Source organism: Panthera uncia, chromosome A2 (assembly GCF_023721935.1).
Source record: "Panthera uncia isolate 11264 chromosome A2, Puncia_PCG_1.0, whole genome shotgun sequence".
NCBI lineage: Eukaryota > Metazoa > Chordata > Mammalia > Carnivora > Felidae > Panthera > Panthera uncia.
Genome location: NC_064816.1, coordinates 77,362,143 through 77,380,714, shown reverse-complemented (window position 1 = coordinate 77,380,714; position 18,572 = coordinate 77,362,143). Strand labels below are relative to the sequence as shown.

At 37.6% G+C, this 18,572-nt stretch overlaps 1 protein-coding gene across 2 annotated transcripts in view; it reads right to left on the bottom strand.

Annotated features, from left to right (window-relative positions):
* Positions 1–18,572, bottom strand: part of RELN (reelin) — a 524,894-nt gene that overhangs the window by 270,411 nt on the left and 235,911 nt on the right. For both annotated transcript variants that reach the window (XM_049641337.1, XM_049641338.1), the window contains exons 5-6: positions 11,764–11,796; positions 8,695–8,773 (exon numbers count right to left, since the gene is read on the bottom strand). In XM_049641337.1, the coding sequence (XP_049497294.1) occupies positions 8,695–8,773; positions 11,764–11,796 (112 nt within the window). The remainder of the gene's footprint in view (positions 1–8,694; positions 8,774–11,763; positions 11,797–18,572) is intronic.

Sequence of the window (18,572 nt, the reverse complement as noted above, 5' to 3'; positions counted from 1 at the left end):
TTTTGATCTCTCCTTTGTTAACAGGTACAATGACAAATATTATTTGGGTTAAAAATAACCCTTCTAATATCCTACTACTGCACGAAATATTCTGACCTCCTACTACGGTGAATTCCACTACACGCTGCTTGAGGAAATATTTTCTCCCTTGTTTCAAATGTACTTGACATTTAATTCCATTGAATGAGCTCTTACTTCTGTCATCTAAAGCAGAGATTAAAGAAGGAAATAATAAGCCTCAAGATTCACACCTTATTTTATTGGTAGGACACCTCCTGGTTAACCTTTCTATTGTAGATGAAGCTTTTCCCCAGAGCAATGACATCATGGTAAGAAAAGGAGAGGAAGGAGTGGGGGGAGGAGGCAGGAGAAGAGGGTTACAGGAGAGTTTTGTAATAAGAGAAAAAATTTATTAACAAAAGAGAAGAAAGAGAGATAGTGGAAGAGGTGAAGAAGTCAAGAGGGAGGAAATGAGAGAAAAAGTAGAGAAAGATGCACAGAAGGACAGAATATTGGACCATTAAACCCTAAAAAAATCAAATTATAACTTCATAACTCACAAATGCATGGATATATTAGAGATTCTGGCAAAGGTATGTCATCAGAGAAAAGATATATTTTGCCTGACTTTTCTCAGCTATTCATGATCTCGCTTGCTCACCGGCTCTTGAAAAGAAATGTAAGGTTTATGCTCTGTGTTACACTGGGTAAGTTTATGAGGTCATGTGTCTTGTAAGTGATCATCATGACCAAAAACATCCCCTGGAAATCCTTCAGCAGTGCTGTAGAGCCCCTGGTGTCTGTGGTCAGTTCTCCCCTTCACCCAGCACGGGCTTCCAGCCTTACTGCTTGTGGGCCTGCTGGACACTGAGCAAAGTGGATGTGCTTTTATCCAGTTTCCTTCCTGGTGACACCATTCATCAGTCTAACTTTTTTTTCTGATTTCCTGGAAACCGCTTACATTGTGATTCTCACAGTTGGCTACTAAATGGAGGCCTCTCTGCTTTTGTTATTTATGGGGGAATCAAGATACCAATGAACTGTGAGGTAGTTTTTCTATTTGCTTGACTTCTTTTCTCTTACGGGCTGTTTTAATCACTGAGCTCCAGCTGGAATAACTTACACCCCTCATCCTAAAACCTCAGTCTTTTTACATTCCTTGTTCACATAATTATTTTTCTCAAAGAAAATGAACTTTAATAGGCCAAATCACCCATGTTTTTGCTCTATTTCAGAATAACTGTTCCAATAAATTCGTATTTTCTTTTAATGTTTATTTTGAAAAAGCAAGCATGAGTAGGGGTACGGGCAGAAAGAGAGGGAGAGAGAATCCTCACTGCCAGCACAGAGCCCGACTTGGGGCTCCATCTCATGAACCATGAAATCATGACCTGAGCCGAGATCAAGAGTCAGACACCCAACCAAATGAGCCATCCAGACGCCCCTTTAAATTAGTACTTTCAAGAGAATACCAGATGCAGCAGAGTTTGTGATCTCTGCTTCCCTGGTCATTCAGTATGATCTTTTAGAGATAAAAATGGAAATATTCTAGTCTCTTCTTGATTCAAGCAATCCTTAGCTCTAAGTTGAGGGGCTTTCTGTATGATAAACCAATGGACAGAGGTCTCCACGTACCAAAGGATCTGAGACAACTTCGTTTGTCTTTCTTCCTGATGTCTCATATCCCTGTTGGCATGACGACTTACTCATCTGAGATGTATCTTTTGAGGACTGACTCCTGTTCTTCCCTGATCTCTGCTGAAAAGGACATCTCTGCTATTGTTATTGTGCTGGAGGGGAAACATCTGTTGTCGTTGAGTTGCAATTTATCATCATGTTTTCTAACAGCCCCGAGTTTCCCACTAGAACATCAGAGCCCGGTGATATTACAGCTCCAAATGCCTTCTGTGATCTTCACAAAACAAGCATTAAAAGGATAATCTGTTAAGCAAAACAAGGATTCCTGCTTGACTTTGTAATTGCTTGGAGGATAAAGACACTTCTTAAGGAAACTTAAATCATTTTCCACAAATCATTCACTTTCTAGTTCCTTTAACTCTCTCTCTGAACTCTTGATAACTGCAAGCTATGAATCAGTAATGTCTCATGTTTCTTATTTTTTCTCATTGCTTTTATTATTATTGAATTTTTTAACTGAGGTAAATTCACACACAGTGAAATATACAGACCTCAAGTTTTGACAAGTGCACACATCTATGTAACCCACGCCCCTCAAGATACATATAACATATTCGTCACCCCCAGAAAGCTCCTCCCACCCTTCTGTCAATCCCCTATCCCAGAAACAATCACTGATCTAATTTCTAGCACTGTAGATAATTTGCCTATTCTAGATTTCATAGAAGTGGAACCATATAGTAAGAACTATTTTGGGTCTGGCTTCTTTCCTTCCACATAATATTTTTGAGATTTAACCATGTTGTTTCCACTATGAACAATTAATTCCTTTTTATTGCTGAATTTCCATTGTATGGATATATCACTGTTTGTTTTAACATTTTACTTATTTTTGAGAGAGAGAGACAGAGCGCGAGCAGGGGAGGGGCAGAGAGAGAGGGAGACACAGAATCAGAAGCAGGCTCCAGGCTCTGAGCTGTCAGCACAGAGCCCAATGCGGGGCTCAAACCCATGAAACGTGAGATTATGACCTGAGCTGAAGTTGGAGGCTTAACTGACTGAGCCACCCAAGGGCCCCTATATCATTGTTTATCCATTCTCCTGCTGATGGGTACCTGGAATGCTCCCAGTCTAGGGCTATTAGCTATGATTCTTCTTAATAAAAAAAAAATCAAGACTGTACTCCATTCATTTGAAATACTGGCAGTATTTACATCATACTAAAATAGTTTAATTTATAAAAAGGAACTATGAAAGATGATGTACAAGTAGTAGATGCTTAAATGAAATGTTAATGAAATAAAGCATATTTATAGGTCTTTAATTTCTTCTAACTTTAGTTATATGCGGGTTTTCTTCCCGCCTCCTTGTTTTTAGGGGTTGGAGGGTTGCCTCTATGTGAGTAAGATACTACTATCTCTTTTATCCTAGTAATACAATCGTTTGAACACACTTGATATGACAATGGAGAGTTGTCAGCAGTGCTGACAGATGGGTGTTGCTCTCACCCCCTTGGGTTCAATGGCACATCTGAATTGATGAAGCTACTGTCGTGGTTCAGAGGTATACTTGCATGTGGTCCAACATCAGGGCAAAGTGGAAGTACAGAAGCCTCACTCTCGATAAGCCTGAGCTACCACTATATTCCAGTGAAGGGGTTTTGTTTTTCTCTTCATTTGTAACTTTACTTCTCAGCTCTCATTCAAACAAAGCACTCAGAAGTGACTGAGAGAGTAGAGGAAATACAGGGCTGCTTCCCTAGAGATATTTGGGGAAGAAAGAGCAGAAGGACTCTCTGCTCTGCATTGCAGGGAGGTGGAAGGACTCTAGCGGCATGATGGCAAACCAGAGCACAGCATCAAGGACATGCCCACAGCCCAGGTCCAGAAGCAGCAGAGCAGTCTCCACACCCTCATGCAGGGCTCAAAACAGAATCATGCCCTGAAGGAATGGCTGGGACAAGTGCAAACTGTCTGTGTAGACCAGCCACCAAAGACTAGATGAGACAGGAAGGCTCCCTGGGTACCTGCAGGAATAGATGACTTGGAGACCAGAGGTACATCCTCAGACCACCCCTGCTTTTGCACCAATTAAGTCCTCTGAAACTTAGTCACAACATCAGAAAAATGGGAGAGGGCTAGCCAAAGGCGACTGAAATTAAGTTTTAGCCACTGGGAGAAGGAGGACAATAAAAAGAAATTAAGTTGGGTTATGAAAGAACAACAAAAAGTTTTATTCCTCCGATACCCCAGTCTGTGGCCAGAATTTATAACTGCAATGCTTGTGTAAACATAAACAATTTCTGAAAGGACTGGCAAAAACCATTAACAGTTGCTGCTTCTGTTGGAAGGGAATACAGCTATAGTGTGGGAGGAAGGTTTATTTTTAATTTTAAATATTTTTTTAATATTTTTGGACTTTTTGCCAAGTACCTTTATTAATTTTGAAATGAAACTTAGTATTTAAACTAAGTAGACAGGCAGGACATTCAGTATTGAATTGATATTAAAAAAGTTTCTTGGGGGGCACCTGGGTGGCTCAGTTGGTTAAGCGGTCGACTTCAGCTCAGGTCATGATCTCATGGTACGTGGGTTCGAGCCCCGCGTCGGGCTCTGTGCTGACAGCTCACAGCCTGGAGCCTGTTTCAGATTCTGTGTCTCCCTCTCTTTGACCCTCCCCCATTCATGCTCTGTCTCTCTCTGTCTCAGAAATAAATAAACGTTAAAAAAATTTCTTAAAAAAAGTTTCTTGGTTCTATCACAACTGCTCTCCAACACTTGGAAGAGTAACTGGGCTGTTATGTTCATTCATAACAATAGTCACAGTGTTTTATGTTCCTTGTCTTTTATGTACAGTAATTTGTACATGAGATAATAAATGTGAGTATCACAAACTACAGGTAATAGAATGAAAACAATTGGGATTTTATTAAATGAAGTTAATGGAAGCAAAGGAGTTGTGAGTGATTGGTTTTGAACCTGATCTCTCTCTCGATCATTACACAGACATAACTAGTTTCTTAACTTTTCCTTCAGCTTGTCCTTAAAAATTACAAATTGAATACTGCATACAATGATTTCCAAACCCCTTGAAACAACATAATTACACAAGCAGTACATTTTTCCCTAGTGGCAAATTATTTGGTGATGTATGTAGTCATGGGAATTTGGCCAGAAGCAGCACAGAGGACACCCTGCGGTATGTATGTGGCGATGTACAGCAGAGACACAGAGTTACGGACTTGGCAGTAAGGTTTTCTCCTTCCTACACTGTCACAGAGTTGCCCAGGGATTCCTAATTCTGTGGGGTGGAGAGAATTAAAGACAAGATCATAAAGAACAAAACTCACATTGCCAATATTGTGAGAAAACAGATTTCAGGACAGTGAAAACTGCCTTTATAAAGTTCCAAAAGCACGTAGGGCATTGTTACTATACTGGACATATTTCACTGGGATGTCCAATTTTATTGAGTGCTAGTTTCTTCCTTTAGGGAATTTGTGTCTATTTTTTAAAAATTTTTTTTAATGTTTATTTATTTTTGAGACAGAGAGAGACAGAGCATGAATGGGGGAGGGTCAGACAGAGAGGGAGACACAGAATCTGAAGCAGGCTCCAGGCTCTGAGCTGTCAGCACAGAGCCCGACGCAGGGCTCGAACTCACGGACCGTGAGATCATGACCTGAGCGAAGTCGGACACTTAACCGACTGAGCCACCCAGGCGCCCAAATTTATGTCTATTTTTAAGGATTTTGAGACAGCTAATATCCTCTTTTTACCCCATTCCCTATGATTCCACTAAAATATATTATCATTAATATATGTTCCATATATTATATAATACAGAGATATTTACTCTGATGTGTTTTTTTTTTCATCCAAATGCAATAATGGAATACATGAGGACTTGGTTGAAGTCCTTCAATTGGTTGAAGATTTTAAAAATAATAATGACTTGGGGTCATATCTGGGCTTAGAGGAGACAAGGAGAACAATGTGCAAATATATCACAGGAGAAAGAAAGGGAAGGAGGGAAGGAGGGACAAAAAGAGGGAGAGAGAAGAAGGAAAGTAGGGGAAGAGGGCAGGGGAGGTGGTAGAGAGAGAGGGAGGGAAAGAGAGAAGAGTAGGGAAAGAAAGAGAGAAGAAGGGAAGAAGGGAAGGCACTAACTTGTACTGAGCACCTACAATACTAGACATGGTGCCAGATCTTTTCCAGCTCATCAAACTTTAAAACAATGTTGTAAAAACAGTATTCGTCTCACTTTTTACTGACAAAGAAACAGGCTCTTAGCCGTAAAGGAAGCTTTTCGCTTTTCTCAAGGTACCCACCCAGCTGGCCAGTGATGAGCTCAAGAGTCAAACTGGACTGGCCTGACCTCAGAACCTCTGCCACCTTTTGCTGAACAAAGTCCTCTCTCAAATGATGAGAGGTTCATAGTTGGGGCTTTTTTAACCTTAAAGAGGCTACATGAAGGAGACTGTGGGCAATAAGAGATAAAGTAAAATTACTCTGAAATATATTTCATAGAAAACAGAAGTACGTGGCTTTTTAAAGTTAACAAAAAAATTTTTTAAGTGGGAGAAACCGTAAGTTAAGTGAAAGGGACACAAAATCCATAACTTGGGTCAAGAAAGCATATATCAGATCAGTCATGAAAATGGGTGACGCAAAATCAATCATGTTTTATTGATTTCAAAACAACAGAATTTGAACCCCATAAAAGTCACATTTTGTATCTATCAAGAAAACTCACTGAAGACAATGAATTAGCTTGACAGAAATAAACTTCCCTTGAAAGAAACAAATCATCTGACAACATCTATATTAATAGAATATAAAAACCCCTAATGTCAAGAGGAGTAGAGAGTTTTTCCTGGGCACAAGCAGTGCTTAGAGAGTTTCTTTGGCCTTTTCTTAGTAAAGATTTTCAATTTGCTTTAAGAAATTTGTATTTAGGATATGTTCCCAGGGAAGTGAAATTTTATTGATAAACTATTTCTTAGGTGGCATATAAATTATGAGACTTTATGATTCTGGCTACTCCGATTTTTATTATATACTATCCAGATCAATATTTCTTTCTAGAAAAGGCACAAAAAGTTCCTCCGTCTAGTATTTAAGCACCAGCACTCTCCATCTATATAACATCTTCAATGCTCAGTTCTAGGGCCACTTTCTCTAAGAAAATCCCATCAGAGCCATCTTTCTTGTTCTGGAACTACAATACATGTTATTTGTACCCCTTCTGTTAGAATTAAGAATTTCTATCCTGGATTAGGAGGGTTTTAAAAATATGCATTTTGTATATCCTCTACTAAACTATAAGCTATTTGAGAGAAGGACGATATCCCTTTTAAATTTACTGTATAAATAAAATGATTATTGCCTAATATTCATTGAACAGTGAAAATAAAGAAAAACAGAAATGAATATCATATACTGACATCTGAGGATGGAGTTCTAGTCTGTTTTTAATTTTTAAATTTGAATATAATTGGCATACAATGTTACATTAATTTCAGGTGTACAACATAGTGTTGCAACTTCTATATATGTTCTGATCCAATCACCACAAGCATAACTACCAGCTGTCACCATACATGCTATTATTATAGGATCATTGACAATATTCCCTATGCTGTGCCTTTTATGCCCATTCCATAACTGGAAGTCTGTATACTCCAGTCCCCTTTACCCATTTTGTTCATTCCCCCCTCCCTCTGGCAACCATCAGTTTGTTCTCTGTATTTAGGGTCTGATTCTGATATTTATTTGTTTAGGATTTGTTTATTCATGTGTTTTATTTTTTAGATTCCACAAATGTGTGACATCACATGGTACTTTTATTTCTCAATCTGACTTATTTCCCTCAGCATAATACCTTCTAGCTCCAACCAGGTTGTTGCAAATGGCCAGATCTCATCCTTTTTTATGGTTGCACAACATTCCAAAGACACACCTTCCTTATCCCTTCACCTATTAATAGACACTTAGTTACTTCTATATCTTGTTTATTATAAATAATACTGCAATAAACATGGTGCATATATCTTTTTGAATTAGTGTTTTTCATTTATTTCTAGTCTTGAGCATTGTTTGAATTTTGGTCGCAACTTGAAAGTTTACTTACATTAGAGCTTCAAATTTACCTTGAGCTTTTGGTTGTGTATATAAAAACATTTAATGTCACAGAACATCCACATTCAGATATTCTCTAAAATGACACAGATTGATGGTAGGTCTGGGTCGACAGACCTATTTCCCCAGTCACCAAAAATACAACAAATTCATGCATCCATTGATGTATTCGACAGGTTTAAAAAAAATTTTTTTTAACATTTATTCACATTTGAGAGACAGAAAGAGACAGAACACAAGCAGGGGAGGGTCAGAGAGAGAGGGAGACACAGAATCCGAAGCAGGCTCCAGGGTCCAAGCTGTCAGCACGGAGCCCAACACGGGGCTCAAACCCATAAACCGTGAGATCATGACCTAAGCTGAAGTCGGATGCTTAACTGACTGAGCCCACTGGTGCCCCTCTATTCAACAAGTTTTTAATGAATGGGTTTGATTCATTATTTCTTTGCCCTCAAAAATCCCATGGAGTTGAACCTAAGCTGCCTTCAGAGGAGAGACTAGGGTGTAAATAATGAGGCAGTCCAATGACTTAGAAGTTATTTATAAGTGTGACTCAAATCACCTCTCATTTCAGATAAACCATTTCTCTTCTTTTCCTCAGCATAAATGCAATTATTAGACACACTAAAGCATAATGTTTTCTACATAAAGAACTTGTACACCTGAAAAAAAATCTAAACATATGCATGGCTTTGAGATGCCACGTAGATTCAGTTTTTAAAGGGGTCGAGAAATAGACATGCAGCCTACATTAAGCCCAGTTTCCTGGTTGAACAACTCACAACTTTTATTCATCCCTTAGTGCTCGAAGAGTAATTTAACGTTATAGAACTGCTCCAAGGGAGCAATCAGCATCATTTTTTTTTTTTTTGCATAACACAAACAAACCAAAGTGAAACATATTCCTGTAACTTACCATATATTTGGATTCAACTCTAGTCGGTGATAGGAGTCAAAGTCATCTCGTAGGATAACGCTGTCGCTATGTACTTCAGCTAAAAGAAAAATAAAGTATTTAGGAAAAAATTATACTAAACAATAGACTTAGCTATACAAAAGGGTCAATGTACTGCCTTTATGAGGAATAACAATATTTTATTTATTTACTTATTTTGGAATAAAAATATTTTAAATTAAAACTGAATTTTAAATGAGCAGTTGATTATATATTTGGCCCCTAAACTACTAAGGGACAAGTGTAAAGGCTCGATGGTTAGGCACCTACAAGTCTGGAAACCACAGTCCCCAAAGAGAAACCCTACCAAACTGTTACCAGGCAGAAAAGGCAGGAAGGCCAAGGTCAGTACTAACCTATGAAGACAGGTCACACAAGACTTGTCTCTCATAGCTCAATATGCCCAGAAAGGTTCAGTGTTAACTCACTTTAATAGAAGCAGATGGACCATTCTGGCTATTCATTGTCAGCTAATGTTGCTGGTATTTACTAACCCATTTCTTCATCTCTTTCTTACTATCCCCTTCCCCTGCCTTGTTTTCCCTAGTTCTGCATATTCACTCATATTTTATTCAATGTGTTGCAAAGTGTTAACATTTTTCCCCCTCAGAGCTGCATAGGAGAATTTATCTACGTTAAGTAAAAGTCCTAAATAAAGTCATGTTAAAAGTCAGGAGGCATATGAGGGAGCCACCCACAGTTTAAAATAAATTATCATTACACTTGAGATTGTATTAAATATCTATTTTTAAGTTTTCAAACAACTTTGGGCATACCAAGAGCAAAGAGTATTTTCGTAAGCCATAGAATTTGTGATTTTTCCACTGAATAGAAGGTGGATAAGTAAAAAAAAAAATCACGGCTCGCTTTTAAGGCTGTGGGAGAAATGAAAATTCTTTCTACTCAAGTTGTAAAAAATGAATTTCATGGTCAAAAACCCTCTCATCCCATTCCCCTGGTTTGCTTGGGAAGTTTCTTTTGGCTCATATAAATTCTCTGGGCCTGTATGATTCTGTTTGAACTAGTTTACGCATGCTTTTTGGAAAAATTAAAATCACAGGATCTGATTAACAAAAAAATAACCAATTTTTTTTACTTTTTTTCAAAGGTGATATTTTATTTTTTTGGCTCACTTGAATAACACAAATAATTCATCGATCCAGTGGGTAATTAAAATCACTTCCAAATATCAGGAAGCGTACTTCCAAGTTCTCTTTGGTGACACTGCCACCCACGGCCCTCTTTGCTCTCTTTATTCCAGGTATGCCAGCAGGTAAGCACGTAACGAAGTCCAGGAAACCAGTGAATCAGCATGTATTAAGAGCAACGGCTGCTCAAACTCAGAAGCCTTAGGCAGGACAACAGGGAGAATATGGATTTACACAGGGAGAAAGCTGTGATGTATTCTGCGTGTGGGAGTGATTTAATGATTCCTCTGAGCGATTAGATGCAGTGCCTGAAATGCCTATAGGGTGCAGCTCTCCCAAATACCTAACCTGGCCCAGAAGAGGCTGGGCCACTGCGGGTCACCAGCCTGCCTTGGCTGCCAGAAGGCATGCTTCTAAGCACTTGTTTGAGTTAGTCTGCCAAAGAAGAGGAGCCCCAAGCTGTAGCATTACATAAAAGTAGAGCTTCTCAAGGAAGATTTTCCAAAGAGAAAAATAAATTAATTGGGTTTGTAGGTTGAAAGGAAAAGCCCAAGAGACAAACAACTGACCCATCTGCAAGTCCCACCGTGAGAGACATCTGAAAAGGCTGGAGCCAGCCAGGATGATTTATTTTCATTCTTATTAAATAGTGTAGCGTTGGAAATCGCTTTTAAAATAAACCCTCACTAACACAAATGAGAAATTGAACTCTTAAAAGACCATTTGTTTTCTATAGAATGTTTTACAGAGGCATGGGTAAGCCTCAATGGTTATTTGTTCATGTGTTTACTTCTTTCCAAACACTATTATATCATTGACTGTACACCTTTACAAACAGAAATTCATTCAATCATAACAACCCAAGGAGGTAGGTACTATTATTTCCTCTATTTTGCAGATGAGGAAACTGAGGCACAGAGAGGCTAAGTAACTTACTCAACGTACATGGCCAGCAAGCAGAGAAGGTGAGATAAACCCAGGAAGTGGTTCCAGAAACTATTCTTAGCAACTACAAACCTTGCCTTGCATGGCACTATGGAAAGATCATGAGAAAAATGAGAGGTAGTAACTTTATATGATGCCATTAAACAAAGCTTATGGTTATTTGAACAACTTCATTTCAATTTTGAAAGAAATGACCAAACTCTCTTTTTACAACCCAGTACTAGTCTGAACAGTTACCTCAAATCTGAAATGACCTCCATGCCTCCACACTCTTAGCTCCTTGCCCACCAACCCTATGCTCTACTATTTATGATGGGTAGTTCTGGGGAAAATTTGGCATTAAAATCCTTGATCAAACGATCAGGCTCATACAGAGAAAGAGAGATACCATATGTTTTCATTCTTATATGGATCCTGAGAAACTTAACAGAAACCTACGGGGGAGGGGAAGGAAAAAAAAAAAGAGGTTAGAAGGGGAGAGAGCCAAAGCATAAGAGACTCTTAAAAACTGAGAACAAATTGAGGGTTGATGGGGGGTGGGAGGGAGAGGAGGGTAGGTGATGGGCATTGAAGAGGGCATCTTTTGGGATGAGCACTGGGTGTTGTATGGAAACCAATTTGACAATAAATTTCATATATTAAAAAAATAAAAAACAATAAAAAATAAAAGATCAGGCTCAACAGAATCACAAGGATGGATGTACTAACAGGTTTAAAAGTCCTTCCACTGGCCCCAAGTGGGCACCATGATTGCCTCCTTGGTGAGGTCCTGTGTTCGAGCATAATATGAACCTGAGACTGATTTCAGTCAATGATCAGTGAATCAGAGAGGGCAGGAAGTTTCCTCACTTCTATATCATCTGCCTACACAGTGAGAGGATTGAAACAAGCCTATCTAAGTACTAAGGTTAGTGACACTGGGGTCTTAAGCACTTACCTAGATGTGGGTGCATCGTGGCTTCTGTTGGAGCTGGACCAAGAGAGAAAAAGGGAAAGATGATTGATTAGCAACAAAAACAAAATCAGTAATAATCAAATACAATTATAAAACTTAGGTAACACTAAAGAAATTAAATGACTAGAACCTTTTTGGAAGAGTAAGAAAAAAAAATGCCAGTAAACATCTTAAAGTAAAACATCCAACTTTCTATGTAGTTATTCTATTTAAAAGTAACTCCTAAACTGAAGAGTAGAACCCCTTACACTCAGGATAGTTGAGTGTATCCCTCAAACACATCAGCCTCAGGTATCCCTCAAAACACATAATATAAATGTGACGTGATAGTTAATGGATATGCTAAAACTCTTCCTGAGCACCCAGTACCTCTCAGGGGCTATTATGGGTGTTAGGGAAATAGAAAATAGTGCCACTCTTGCTTTCAAAAGAGCTCATTACCATCTGCTAACTAGAATATAGTGCAGTAAGTGCTATGGCAGACAAGGAAGGGATACTGGTTCCAGGCTGAACAGTAAAAGGGTTGTCGGGAGAGGTTTTCCAGAGAAGATGATTTCTCTGCTAGGTTTTGAAAGATGAGCAGAAGGAACGTAGGTGGTGGTAGGGGAGGGGGGAGCTGCTTCTTTCTGGAGTAAAAGTGAAAAGGCATAGAGAAGCAAAAGAGAATGGCTTTGGGGAAGAACCACAACAGTTTCAGCATGACTGGATGAAAGTGTTAAGAGGAGAGAGTAAAAATAGTGATGCTGGGAAAATAGGGAGGACAAGATCATGGAAGTGAATGCTGGGGAATTTGGACTTTACCACGAGAGCTTGACGATCTTCTGAACATTTATGAGCAAAGGAATGGATGTTCAAAATATGCATTTTAAGAAAGGGCACTCCACAAATAAGGGACATAATATTGGAATATTAATATTCCATGTTAAATAAAATAGGTCATTAAAATTTATCTATTTTTTTTAAGTGTGGCTACTAGAATACTGAAAATTATACATGTGGCTTGCATTATACCTCTACTGGACAGGGCTGAACAACAGCTAGGAGACAGATCGGCGCTGGATATCAATTAAGGAATCATTGTTACACAGGAGGTGGTGAAGTCATGGAAGATGACCATGTCATTCAGAGAGAATGCAGGACATAGAAAAAGAAGTGAAATGAAGTGGTAAACACGCATTTAAGGGACTGGTAGAAGACGAGCTAGCAAAGGAGACTGAGAAAGAGTTCATTTCATTATGGGAATAAGGAAATGAGAGAGTTTTAAGAGAAAAGAGGGTTAAATGAAAGACCAAAATAATCCTAATAAAGATGATATCTATTGAGAACATACTGTTATCACAGCACTGTTAAGCAGAGTCTATAGATGAACCCAGGAAATTTGGCTTCAGAGGCCACACTTGTAACTACTGTGCAGACTGTTCTTTCAAGAAAGTCCACTGCAAAGACAAGAGATGAGATTTTGTAGCACCTAACGAGGATCAAGGACCAAAGAAATTTTTTTGTTGTTGTTTGCTTCATTTCTTAAGATATCATAATTGTTGAACATGACTATATCAGCTATTTTACAAAAGGGGCTCTCTGTGTTCACAGAATAAATTGTGAAGAAGAGGAGGAAAATAATACTGATATCTATATAGTATTTAACTTCAAAGAAAACTGGGAAATAAGTTAGTTAAATCAAATGTAAAATTTAGGGCAAGTATCAAGTAAAAATACTTACTGTTTAAATATGTATAACAAAATATCTGCAGAGACATCAGGACCTACTTGATTTTAAATGAGGCCTGGACCCAATAAAAAGATTAAGTTATAAAATGCTTTACTCTACCTTAATCTAAGGAGTCTATCCAAATTGGTATCTACCTTTTCTACATGACTTTGGCACATGGCATCTTATACTGAACCACCCACAACATAATCATCAGGGGAGGCCAATTAGAAAAAACTCAGGGAATCAGAATCTTTGGGAATGGAGGCTTAGAATTTGCTTTTGTTGTGTTTTTGTTTTTGTTTTTAGTGATGGAACAAGAGAGGAATTTATTTCAGTGAGGCCAACACCAGGAAGACAGCAGACTAATGTCTCAAAGACTGTCTCTAGAATCTGTATTTTTGAAAACCTTTCCTGGTGATTCTCATAAAAAGCCAAATTTAAAAACTATTGGTCTTAATCATATAGTCCAGCCCTTATTTTTACAGCATGCAGAACTATTCTTTGTATTAAGTATATATCTTTTCTCCCAAGAGGAAATAAGTTCCTCAAAGGCAGAAAATATGGCCACCCAACACACCAGCCTAAGCTGCTAATTAGTTCCCAATAAATGCTGAATTAAACTGAAAGATACTTCTTAATTGTAATATATTTTATGATATTTTGGAAAATGAATAATTGAAGATCCAAACCTTTGAAAACATGCCAAAATATACTCATAATATTGTCAGAAAGTCCTTTAGTATAACAGTCTGGGTAGTTTAAACACCCAATAAATACCACCTAAATTTAATTTAATTCAACAAATTTAAATCATGTTTTAAATCACTAGTTAGGAAAAATCAATTCAATATTTTTAACAAAATCCACTGAGATAACTAAACGTTATTTCCTCAGAAAAAGAAACATGTACGCATTAAACTTGATGGAAAGAAATGTACAAATTTCCTTGAAAAATATTCATACACGTATGGGGTAAATATGGTCCAAAATCTAGGAAAGTACTGGGCCTGGGAAGCTTATTTTAATCATCTCTCAGTAAGTGACTATATCAATCTATTTTTTATGTAATTTAACAAAATTTCTAAGCCTGTAGGAAGTTCAACCTCTGTTCCACATTTATTAGGGGTAAATGTACCACAGAAAAATTAGAATAAGTAGCCTAAAGAAGTATAATATAGTTTAACATTATTTATTATACTCCCACTTGGATAGTACCTGCTTTTTGCCTCATACTCTTAACATGGATGAATTATGTGAATTTGGCATAAAGGTCTTTACTCTTTCCTTTATTAAATATAAAACACGTGCATTAGAGAGTCCTAATTTGTCAGCCTTTCAGTGCTTGCCCAGTACCATATCTTCAACTAAGTATGCCTTTCCTGCTCCTCTGCCATTGAACTAGTTCTGACTCATTTTTCTAGATTGCTTAAATGTTTTTATCTTAACATTTTGTTGGTCTATTATTGATTCTCTGCCTCCCCAAGGACCTTTGATTGTTCCCACCCTACCACTCCCACCTTGGTCCAACTTCCCAGCTCCTATGACCCAAAATCTCAGGACCAACTCTAGCTACCACCTAAAGTTGCCAAATGGCTTAGACTTGGAAGTTTTGTTCTGAGAGAGAACAAAAATGTTTCTAAAGAGGTAGGTTTTGGCTTTGGAGAAAACAGGACAGAACATGTCTTTAACAGAAGTATAAAAGACATCTCAGTTCCTTCCGGTTATCTCTCCATCAGGATAAGAACACCAGGTCAGACATTCAGCCACAGGTACATACAGGGAAGGATGCACTGGATAATGAATTAGAGACAGAGAAAGATGGCTGGAATAGTTTTGTACCCAAAGAGATCACTGAGGAGGCACTTCATAATATGGTCCCAATTTGGCTTCATTGGTGAATCCCATGAGACTATATGTAAAGGCTGGACAGAACTTCAAGCTATGAGAACGCACTTACTGTCCTAACATGAAACTTAACAAATTTGGATATCCCTAGATTCACAAAAGTGATTAGTTGTACATCCTATGCTGCAGAAAAAATTCACTTCTGAGAAAAAGACCAAAAATTTACTTTAGTTTATACAAACGTGATTACTTATTAAATTGCTTATCTTCCCATAAATTTGGGGGCAATTCAGCTTAATATGAAGTTTCTACCAATAATTTGTAAACTCTTATAAACAGTGTAATGGCTAGAGGCCAAACTTTCAGTGGTGTTTTTTAGAATTAAAGTACAATGATCATGGGATACCACATCTGCAGTTGGATTTTATAGATCACTCCAAGGAGATCTATGAGCATTGGCAATAGATAAATAAACCAACTTATAATTCCAAAAATTTACTAATTCGTTACTGATCCTAGGCAAGGTGACAACACTATCTGTGTTAACAGAGGATAAATGCGTAAATGAATTTGTGTTTCACTGAACTTGATGTCATTCAAAATAATCACACATCTCTGAAATCTTTACCCACAAACTTAATGTCATTTAGACCTACAAAAATTATAGAAACTACATCCTCTTTAAAGCTTGATCAGGTTCAAGTAATTGTACTGAATTGGAAATTGGACTTAAGTTGTATCTTGATAACATCAAGAGTATGCCAAATGTCATCAAAATGAATCAACTTAGTCAAAACCACAGATAAAATTTGAAATGCTAAACAGCCTACTTAAAATGAAGTTCCTACTTTGCTTAAAAGAACAAAGTAAAAACAAGCCAACAAAATGTAAGAACCATGACAGAATCTCACTAAAGTCTCCATGTTCTCTTAAAAGTCAGTTTTCAGCAAAGGATTAAGAATGAAGGTATGGCTCCCATTTACAATAGCACCAAAAACCATAAGATAGCTAGGAACAAACTTAACCAAAGAGGTAACAGATCTGTACGTTGACAACTATAGAACACTTATGAGAGAAATGGAAAAACATTCTATGCTCATGGATTGGAAGAACAAATATTGTTGAAATGTCTATACTACTCAAAGCAATCTACACATTCAATGCAATCCCTATAAAATAACACCAACATTTTCCACAGATTTAGAATAAACAATTCTAAAATCTGTATGGTCCTAGAAAAGACCCAGAATAGCCAAAGTAATGTTGAAAACAACCAAAAAAATAACAACAACAAAAGAAACAATGCTGGAGGCATCACAATTACAGACTTCAAGCTGTATTAGAAAGCTGTAATCATCAAGACAGTATGGTGCTGGCAGAAAAACAGACACATAGATCAATGGAACAGAATAGAGAACCCAGAAATGGACCCACAAATATATGGCCAACTAATCTTTGACAAAGCAGGAAAAAATATCCAATGGAAATAAGATGGTCTCTTCAACACATGGTGTTGGGAGAACTGGACAGTGACATGCATAATGATGAAACTGTACCACTTTCTTATAGCATACACAAAAATAAATTCAAAATGGATGAAAGACCAAAAAATAAGACAGGAAACCATCAAAATACTACAGAAGAAAGCAGGCAGCAACCTCTTTGACCTCAGCTGGAGCAACTTTTTACTAAACATGTCTCAGGAGGCAAGGGGGAAAAAAACAAAAATGAACTTATTTGGACCTCATCAAGATAAAAAGTTTCTACACAGCAAAGGAAACAATCAACAAAACTAAAAGGCAACTGATGTAATGGGAAAAGATATTTGCAAATGACATATCAGATAAAGGGTTAATATCCAAAATCTATAAAATCTTACCAACTCAATACCCAAAACCAAAGAACCCAGTTAAGCAAGGAGAAGAAGACATGAATAGACACTTTTCCAAAGAAGACATCCAGATGGCTAACAGACACATAAAAAAAAATGCTCAATGTCACTCATCATCAGGGCTACAAATCAAAACCACAATGAGATACCACCTTACACCTGTCAGAATGGCTAACATTAACAACTCAGGAAACAAGAGATGTTGGCAAGGATGCACTGTTGGTGGGAATGAAAACTGGTTCAGCCACTCTGGAAAACACTATGGAGGTTCCTCAAAAAGCTAAAAGTGGAATGACCCAGCAATTGCACTACTAGGTATTTATCCAAAGGATACAAAAATGCTGATTTTAAGGGGAACTTGCACCCCAATCTTTATAGCAGTACTATTGACAATAGCCAAATTATGGAAAGAGCCCAAATGTCCATTGACTGATAAACGGATAAAGAAGATGTGGTATATATACAATGGAATATTATTTGGCAACCAATAAGAATGAAATCTTACCATTTGCAACAACGTAGATGGAACTAGAGTATATCATGCTAAGTGAAATGAGTCAGAGAAAGACAAATATCATATGATTTCACTCATATGAAGAATTTAATAAACAAAACAGATGAACATAGGGGAAGGGAAAGAAAATAAGATAAAAACAGACAGGGAGGCAAACTATAAGTGACTCTTGAGTATAGAGAACAAACTGAGGGTTGCTCAAGGGGAGGTGGGTGGGTGGGGATGGGCTAAATGGTTGATGGGCATTAAGAAGGGCACTTGGGATGAGCCCTGGGTGTTATATGTAAGTAATGAATCCTTAAATTCTACTCCTGAAACCAATACTACACTATATGATAACTAACTTGAATTTCAATTAAAACAACAACAACAACAACAACAACAACGAAGGATGGCATACTGTTGCATGTTTTTACCTGAAAAAAAAGCCAAGCACCTTTAAAATTAAAAAAAAAATAAATAAATATTTACTTATTTTTGGGAGACAGAGAGAGTACAAGTGGGGGAGGGGCAGAGAGAGAGAGGGAGACACAGAATCTGAAGCAGGCTCCAGGTTCCAAGTTGTCAGCACAAAGCCCAACGCGGGGCTCGAACCCACGAAGCATGGGATCATGACCTAGGCTGAAGTCAGATGCTTAACCAACTGAGCCACCCAGGTACCCCTAAAATTTTTCAATTATCAACACAAGTTGGTAGCAATTTTACCAGGAATAAATGAAAACCTATGTAATTTTGTTAGACCAATATCCCAAGAGCCGGTAAACAAGAAAAAACAAAACAGTAAACTGTTAAAAACTAAAAAAAAAAAAAAAAAAAAAAAAAAAAAAAAA